Consider the following 9569-nt stretch of genomic DNA (forward strand, 5'->3'; position numbering starts at 1 on the left):
TCTTATTTACTTATAATAGTATAGGTTCTCTATAGAACAGAAGATGATGATTTATCACTGGACTGAGACTGCTGATAGAAGACAAAACGATCATGACTTCTGCTAGATATAAGCAAAAAAAAATCCAAACAGATATGTAAACAGAACATGCTTGAGGATCAAAACTATCCACATTTTTCTTTATCAAAAGAAAAAACAGTAAGCTTTTAAAAGAAGGGGAAAAAAACTATAATCACATAGTGAAAAAAGGAATAAAATCTGGCAACATTCCCAGTGTTGAGGCATACTCAATTGAATCCATGAATTAAACATTAACTAATCTAACTAATGGAACTAAAAGGAAATAAATGTTATTTGATGTATATTAGCTTTTCTTAGAAGGTTTGCCTTTCCTATCAATCAAAGACCTGTGACCTCTCTGACTACAAACTCAACAGGGTATTAAAACCTGTCACTGAAATTTCCTTTGCTCAAGCAATCTGGCAAGCAGAGAGACTGCTGGCAACACAACAACCAATTTATCCAACAACCCTGTCTCATCCTCGTATGCTGTAATTTATGTTCTATAATTGGCTACAGATTATGGATAAAATGTCCCAGTCAGTTTAATACTGTATCCAGCATAAGCATTCAGGCCAAAAGACAAAAAAACCTCCAAGCATGACCTTCCACTGGGTCGGTGTCGTAAAAGGTCAAGTGTAAATCTCGGGATGTTTTAATTTGTGTAGTGAAGAGGAATGGAGGGAACAATCCCAATACTGTGTCCATTAACTAAATAAATGCTATTATGTCTGATTCCTACAGTTTTAAAGGCTTTTACAAAACTGTTTAGATCCCCACACTAGCGAGAGAAACAGTAAACTTACTTAAAGGACTTGAAGCAGTGTCTGTTGAGCAGAGAATTAATTTATCAAAAGGACTTGGAAAAGAGTTTATGTAGAGTAGAAATTACTAGGATATGAGATGCTAAAGGGCTCATTAGCCTGATGGAGGAAGAGGTGATGAATTTAGTTGGATCCAGGACATCTGCACTTATCAATTTGGTTGATAACAGTTTTAATCAGTGATGGTGTCCCCACTTCCCAATATCTTCAGGCATGCTGTGAGCATGCTGAGCCAACAGCAGGCAGGGAGCCAAAGTTCCTCCATCCCCCTTGGTGTAAGGGGTATGGAAGTGTTGGGGTACAAGGTTTAGCTGGGAGAACTAAAGTGATTACAGAAATTAACAGACTTCTCAAGGCAAAAGGAGAGAAAACTGATGTTCTTTATTGCTATGATACCGGCACAGTCAGGCTCTAACCCCAGTGTTATGTGTGTTCTGCAAAGCAAAACCTGAGCCTCTGGCAACCCTGTGCAAAAGTGCCTCAGAAAGAACAGCATGGACAAGGGAGAGGAGAAAGGCACTGTACACAGAAGAGGCAGATACTTTTGGAAGCAGGCATTCTGTGCTGCAGCAGATATGCCTCTGAGGAGACTGCAGCCTGTGGAAAGCACACTGTACCTGAAGATAGGCTTCCAGTACATGTTACCAAACTGCAAATGTACTGCCAAGCAAAATATTAGATAATTGCCTAACCTATTTTTGATGTTTCTACTTAATGTAGCACAGATCATTTCTTCTCACCCAAAATGTTAAAATTAATCTGTGAGGCTGGCGTGAATGGGAAGGCCAGGAGAAAAAAGAGCTGGATCTCAGTGTACTGCAGAACCCATCAGCCTTCTTGAGTCCTATATCTTCACAGCAAAACTGAGATGCTTTCAAGTCAGAAAAGGGGGAAAGGAAGGATGCACTAAAGCAAGCTTTTCCTTGGAGAACATTTAAGCTCTTGGCAGGGCAACATATCATAATATTTTAATGATAAGGTTTTTATAACCAGCAACTTTAAAATAGAATTAAGAAGCTGTGGCCCAAGGAAGCTAGAGTTGCAAATGCACTTCCATCAGCAAAGAAAATGTGTAAGTACATCCGTTTTCCAAGATATTAGAATCACTATTTTCTATGAGGCAAATCATGACAAAATATCCCAGTAGAGAGCTAAAAGGTTGAAGCATTTCTCTCAATAATTTTTAGAAGTCAAAAAAATAAAAGAAAGATGAAACAAAATCACCAAAAACCAACTAACCATTTGTTGTCCGTTGTTTGGTATTGAAATATGAGACTTTGACTAGCTCTGTGCAAGAAGTTGAGCAGTTGCACACCAAACTCTGTCATTGCAATGGTTTTCTAAAATGTATTCTGAGTTGTAACATGCTGGAGAGAAAATACTATTCTCACTCTGATCTTTTCTACACAAACCAGGCGAATAAATGGCCTCTTGAACCCAATCTGAATCATGCCAGCAGTCCTATTTGATTGCCTGTTGGCCAGTCTTTGCAGCAGAGAGATAGGGCCAGACTTTTATTTAGAGGCGTACTTTTTTTCAGAAAGCATGGGTGTTTTTTAAACTTAGTCATATTAAATATTTCATACTTGAATCATTTGCAGCCATCATGAAACACAAGCTCTGGAGCAAGCTGAACAAAAGCTTAAAATCTTAAAGTGACTCTTTACTATAATCACAGTCAGTTTCCCAATGCTGTCACCTCCCTGTGCCCAAGGACAATATGCAGACCTTGGTTTCTGGACAATGTTTAACCCTTTTCTTATCTTGTCTTATCCTGGCCAAATACAAAACAAGTAACAATGCCTCTGCTCCGTCTGGAGCACTGTGGCTAATCCCACTAGCAGAAGATGGGATTCCCTTGAGCTGCCCTTTTGTTTACGTGCCGTAGGCAATGCTGGGCAACAATGTAATTGAATTATTCAAAGCCAGTTGAACTATGCTGCACCATCTCTGTGGACTGTGAGTACAGATAAAAGGTGGGAACAAGGAGTAGCTTCTGAGCCAACTGTTCTCTTCCAGTAATCTTGTTCAGATAAGTATTGAAAAAGTTGGGAAGTACCAGTAACCAATTTTAGTGAGAACTAGAAAGAACAAGAAAATGCCAAATGGATCAGAGCATCCTCTGGCAGGAGTAAGAAGTTGTCCCTGGAGTGAGAAGGTCATAGGGAACACACAGGGGAGTACAGAGCTGAAGCAGGACACAGAATATACTGGATTTTTTTAACAGCTTGCAGCACAGAGAATTTCTTGGCAATGGAGCAAAGTTGGGCTGGGTCCCTCCCCAGTTAGCTAGTGTAGCTCTCAGGGTGCGCTGCGGGGAATGAGAAGCTGTCTGAAATGAGTTTAGTGATTACAGCTCTGCTGTGGTAAGGAGGGGCAGGTGGGGCCCATGGGTCTGCATTTCTCTTCTGGATAAATCCTACAGCCTTCACGCTGACCACTGGCTGAGCAAGGGTGTGTGCAGTGTTTAATTTCAGCACTGAATGTTCCTTTGGAAAAATTTCTTACCATATCATGGATCCCACTGGAAAGATTATCTACTTTTAGCACAACTAAAACAAATGCTTGCAATTAGGCCGTTGATTCACTTGAGTTTATATCATTTTTCTGAGTGAGGCAGCGATACTGGTCCTGTTCAGATTTGATGTACAAAGATGACAATCTGGAGTGTCTCTTGTACCTCTAAGAACCTTGACAAAACTGAGGTGTCATCCAGTTCAGAACTCCCCATTGCATCTTAAATGATCTTCCACCATATGGGTGTAAGATCAGATAAGCTGGACTCAGCCAAATCAGTAAAAAGTGTTTGTCCTTTCTAGTTTTATAAGGCAAAGTGAATGGCATGGTGGCTTTACCTACGGAGACTGTGGTTATGGATCAGTAAGTGTAAGCAATACTCAGGCTCTGAAGCCTCCCGGCAACCAAAACCTCTTCAAGCAAACCAAGTGCAGTTGGTTATAAATCAAGAGTGTTACATGAAGCCTAATGTTTCCTGATCTTTCTCATCAGGCTTTTTGAATGGAAATTAATAATTATACAGGAAACTGCTCTGAAGTGATTAATGTTCATCTCCTCATTCTTCCCTCCTTTCTCTTCTGAGGATATGGAGGTTCAAGCTGATGGGAGACCATAAGCAAAAGCAGACATGAAGTTCGTTTCTCCTTGCAGAGATGACGGTTGTGCTGGGAGATGTTATAAGCAGTGACTGTCTCCAGGGCCTGGAGTTTCTCCTGCCTATCTGCTAAAGCCCAGATTGTTGTGCCCATCCCAGTCTGAGGGATGCAGCTGCTGCTTTCCCATTTGCAGACACAGGACCTCAACAGGGACAGCTGCACAGATGGCCACAGACAAGGTGCAATCTTCATCTGTGCCTCCTACATGTAGGACTCGCAGAAGACCCAAGTATAGACCAGCTGGTCCAGCTTGATGCTTGCAAGTGAATAACCCACCCCCGGCATCAGGCTGTGACCCATGGTCCACTCCAGCCATTGTCACTGAGCCCCTCCTTCACCTGAACCCCTCAGGAGCTGGCACTTGCTCCTTACAGCCCCCACACATGCTATGCGGAGAGTGGAGACTACACAGAGAGACAGTTAAAGCTTCCATAAGAGAGGGTGAGCAAGCAGAGAGCTCCGTCAGACTTAACACGTTACTTAACCCCATTATCCCCCTTTCTGTCTGATCCTCCCCCTTCCTCCTTCCTGATCCCCTTCCTCTAATTATTCCTTCCAAAGTTTTGTCTACTTGTCTGACCCTTATCAGTTACAAACTCCAGGTGACCCTGTCCAAAGTTTCTTATGGAGCTCTTCAATGGCCCATCAATCAGTAACCTGAGACTTTTGGGTTTTGGCATTGTCTCCCTTGTCCCTTGTCCACCAGGTTTGCAACTGTGGGTCCTTGTTTATCGAATCCTTCTTTATTTATTGCCCCCCTTGCTTTGAAAAGGTCAGGTCCTTGATCAGATAACTTTCATGAAGCAGATGCTTTTAACTTCTATGTGCATTTAAAAGGCATACATATAAGGATTTTGTCTCTAACTTGCCTACTTTCCGGTATTAAAGGACAAGGTCTCTCAAGGTTACCAGAGAGATAGTCCAGACCTCATAGTTTAGGATTTTCCTTTGGTCCCTCTATTTTGCCAGTATACCTGATTCATTTTACTACAATTTTAGTTTCATTTTTGAAAATGAATCTTGCAAATACAATATTTGGCTTATACATATAATCCAGTCAAAATTATAAATTCAATGTCAAGTGGCTTTTCTCTTTATGCCAAAAAAAAAAAAAAAAATCCCTGCCAAACCCCTGAAAGTTTTCTAAGGGCAAACTAAGAACATAGGCTATGTAAAGTTCCTACTTAAAATATTTTTAATTTAATTTACTTTAACAGCATTACAAGTAGGGATAAGGCATAGTTAGAAACTTTCCTCCTTGCCAAGTTAGCTTTTATCTTTAAGTTCCTGTCCTGTGCAGATGTATGTATGAAATAATGAAGAGCCCCAAAGCAACCATATAGAGACGCATTGGAGTACTTTTCAATGTTATATTTTGATGATAAATTGTGGGATTTGGTAGAAAGCCAAGTTGGATGGCAGTAAATAATTATGCTAAGGGTAAGGGTAGACATACAGACCTCCTGTTAGAATATTCTTTGGTATTTCCTCCAGAGGATGATACACGTCTCAAATAATAAAACATGGAAATTCAGCTGCTTGGTAGGAAGTTTAGCTCAAACCTGCATCAGTGCTTGAATACACAGCAATGGGTCCTTCCAGTGCTGCTTCCCCCACGCCCCATCAGGTAGCGGCAATGAGGTTGATGTTACCTTGTGTATCAGTTACACGGGGCAATTACAGCCTCCTTAGTAGCAGCAATTTTGGCAGTGGATTAGGAGGGCACTGTGAAGAAACTGAATGTTCGTTGCTCCCAAATTTGGGGAAAATTCAAAGCATTCCATGATCTCCTCCGGTATTGTCTGTCTTTATAGTGAAATAGAGTTTATTTCTGTTGCTATGCCAGTCAAGAATTGCGAGACGAGCTAAAGGAGCGAGATGAGCCTTTGCCAAGGAAGCATCGACCCGGGCTCGCCCTCACCGGGGTCATTCCAAGGGAGAAGAGCCCGTGTGGGGAGAGGAGGAGCGGGAGGGCGCCCAGGAGAGCGGCACCTGCCCAACACCCGCCGCAGGCCGCGGCCAGGCTGCCAGCCCGCGGAATTCCCCAGACTTCATGTTCTGAAAGCCCCCCGTGCTTCAGGTTTTCCAGCGGGGACAGGTCAAGGTCCCCAAGAGGTCCACAGATCTTACGCCGCGGCCCTGCCTGGGCTGGGCCCGTGTGCTGGTCCCGCCCGCCGGGAGGGGCGGCCCCGGCGCGGCCCGGCCCCACCTCGGCCCGGCCCCACCTCCGCGGAGCGGCGCGGCCAGAGGCGCGGAACGGCGCGGAGCCCGAGGAACCGCGGAGATGTTGAGCTCGCCCTGGGCGCGCTTCTACTCCAACAGCTGCTGCCTCTGCTGCCATGTCCGCACCGGCACCATCATCCTCGGCGTCTGGTACCTGGTAAGCGCCCCCGGCTCTCCCCGTCCCGCGGGGGTGGCCCCCGCTCCGGGCGCTCGGCACCGGCTGCAGGGGCGGTGTGAGCGGGGGCTCCGTGGAGGGCGATGCCCATCGCAGCAGCTCAGGCTGCCCCCGGGAGCCCAGGCGGTTTTTGGAGGCAGTCATGTTGTTACAACAGCGAAATGCGCAGGCAGCTCCGGCGCTTCCCGCCGCTGAGCCCCGGCTCGTCCCCCCGCGGGGCACAGCCTGAGATCTCGGCTCCGCCTAAACTGGGACATGAAGCATGTGCGTGTTTAAGGGTCAGGGGAGCTGGGGCAGCAGATGCAATGCTCGGGCAGGCTCGACTGTATCTCAATGAAAAAGCTGTTTGGGGGATGAAAATGCGATGACTGAAGCCCCCTGGAGGGAGGGGTGCCCCCAGACTTGGGGGCTGTGTGCCTCAGGCCGGGGATGGCTGCAGCACTCAGGCCCCGCCGGTGCGGGAGCCCCAGCAGGGCTGCACGGACTGCACCTCACAGAAAATCCCTTTTTTCATCTCTGGTCGCTGCTTCGTGAAGCAGTCAGGGGTTCTCGTCACTGCTGTATCTCGTTTGGCAGATAATCGTTTGTCAGTGGTGTTTTGGTCTGCCCCGCATAGAGCTGAAACCTTCCAGGCAGTTGTTCTCAGGTACTGGAAAGACATCTTTCTTCTGCCGGGGTTATAGGACATGAGTGAGGAATTGACCCTGGAGGTTCCCGGGTTACCATCGGTAACCAGAGGCTGTTTGACACCCCGTTACTCAGCCAGGGAAAAGACTAAGTGAGTTGGAGGCAAATTAAGCCCTCAGTTCCTCCCGTGTTTGACAATTGTTTCTCCATCCCTTGGGTAGCAGTGCAGGAAAAGCAGCTTTCCCAGAGCTGGCCCTGCCATGGTTGCAGGGTTTGCAGAGTAAAAAGAGTTGGCTCGTCGCTGTAGGTAAGGTAGATGCACTTCCCAGCCTGCTCAGTCTCTTGGTTTGAGGAACTGGTCTCCGTCAGATGGCAAGGCTGTGCAGAGCCGTTTGCCAAGCATCGTTTTTCAAATGATTGCAGACGGAAGCAGATTAGACCCAGGCTTATTTGCTCACTACAGAAATTCCCTGCAGAAGCAAGTGAAAAATGCAGGGCTGGCCTCCATTGTAGGACAGCTCATTAAATAAATTCAACCAGTGTAATAAAAAAGCTGGGTTGACATTTATGTCCTAGAAATCACATAAAATGCTCTGTGTCCTGTAAAATACATATTTCACCACTGAGAAAATTATGCATACGTTGAATATTTCTTGTTCCTGGTTTAATAAAATGTAATTAATTGCAATGTCCACAGCCTGTGGTATCTGCAATACTGACAGTATTGTAAAAGATGCATCTCTTTGACTGGCTGCAGTGAAGTTTCAGTAAGTTTTAGTATGACCTGAAACGTTTTGAACGTTTCTGAATGTTTCTTCGAGGTGGCTTGTTATTTTTTCTGCCTTCAGCTGAATGAAGTCTTTTCCCATTGGCTCCACAAAGACAGGGATACAGGTATTTTAGCTCTTCTGACCTAAAGATATTTGAGGAAGAGGGAACTGCATCACCTAGGCTTGGATACAAAGAGAAACCTGTCAGCCATTTAGACATTGTTACCTAATACGTCATTAACATTTAAATACCAGTGCCCCAAAGTTCACATGGATTTTGCAGTAAAATATTGGGTTTAAGTTTTCTTTTCTAATGGGTAGCATTTCCTGATTTATACATCTTCCTGGTTCGCTTCTTTTGCTTTCATAAATTTTTCAGGGCAGATTTCTGAATTACTTCAAAATGATAATGTGTCAAGGTGCGCATTTCTGTGCTTCCTCCCCTACTGCAAATATTTAGATTTCTAAATGTAATCATTAATAATAGAGATTTAGATGCATGTTTATAATAAATACTAAACCTTTGATAGCTTACAAAGTTAGGAAACAATAAAGAAGGGGTAGTTCCTTGAATAAATGGACCTGGTTGAAAGGTCTGGTTGATAAAGTTATACTCAAAAAAACTGTTTTGTCTCAGAAGAACAATTATGATTTGCACCATGTGCTATTGAGGGTTTACACAAAAATAGATGTCCTGGTGGCATTTTTTTTCTCTGCATGCATTTTGGGTGTTTGCATTACTCCAAACCACACATGAGCTATGAGCAGTACCTCAGCTTAAGTTCAAACAAAAATACATTTGATTTTTTGCCACACCGACACATATTCTATGTATGGTTTGCCTTTGTGCTTTACAGAAAATTACTGTAGGAAAAAATACTCCCCTAGAGATGGAATAGTTTTTTTGTTGCTCTTCTGTATCTCACTACCTGTGAAGTGTAAGTTTGGTTAATTCTATGACTGTGATTGCAATGATTCAGTAGTAGAGGCATCTGAAAGAGGAAAAAACAGTAGCTTTGGGCAGAAAAAACCAGAAGTTTGGGCAGGCTTTTAAAATAGCATTTTCACATATTGAGCTGGTTTTATGTTAGAATAATTTCTGAAGGGAGAATGTCATCCCTGAATAAATGTGGAAAAAATAGTGAATTTCTCTGAGATGATGCTTTAGCTCTTTAGTTTTGATGTTTTAATTGAATGCTTGGGGTCCTACAAATAGTGGAGAGTGGGAGCTGAGTGCAGGTGGAGTCATCAGTGCTGTTGTTGAGGGCTCTTTCCACATGGGTAGGAACGCTGCTTTTCCAACACAGGCGGAGCAGCCATGGACACAACGATCTCATAAAGTATCAATAGCTGGGAAATAAATATTTAACTTTGCTCTATTTAGAACATAATGGATCTCAGAATGCTAATGTTTCTATAGCTATTGTGTTTCAGTAGTTTCTTCCTGATAGAACCATCGGTGCTGCATCTAGAGCAATATAACACAGCGTTGCGTGGTATTGCAGTGTAGCACACAGAATGCAATATACATATTATCACAGAGCATTGAGGTACTTCAGTGTAAAAAGTAACTTGTAAAGTTTGGAGCAGCCAGGGGAAATGTCCTGAAAAGAATATCTAATCAGGCTGCAGAAAAACCTGCACTTCAGGAACTAGTGTACTGCCTTGGGGAGAAAAGCTGAACAGGGGGTGCTGCAATGTTAAATACAGGCATTAT

General features: G+C 43.9%; 1 protein-coding gene across 1 annotated transcript in view; it reads left to right on the forward strand.

The window, feature by feature from the left end:
- Positions 1 to 6275: 6275 nt before the first annotated feature.
- Positions 6276 to 9569, forward strand: part of LAPTM4B (lysosomal protein transmembrane 4 beta) — a 56511-nt gene continuing 53217 nt past the window's right edge. The window contains exon 1 of the mRNA XM_027889269.1: positions 6276 to 6437. Within this exon, the coding sequence (XP_027745070.1) occupies positions 6342 to 6437 (96 nt within the window). The 5' untranslated portion in view covers positions 6276 to 6341. The remainder of the gene's footprint in view (positions 6438 to 9569) is intronic.

Source organism: Empidonax traillii, unplaced genomic scaffold (assembly GCF_003031625.1).
Source record: "Empidonax traillii isolate 1590-97213 ecotype Southwest subspecies unplaced genomic scaffold, ASM303162v1 scaffold257:size1394852, whole genome shotgun sequence".
NCBI classification, from domain to species: domain Eukaryota; kingdom Metazoa; phylum Chordata; class Aves; order Passeriformes; family Tyrannidae; genus Empidonax; species Empidonax traillii.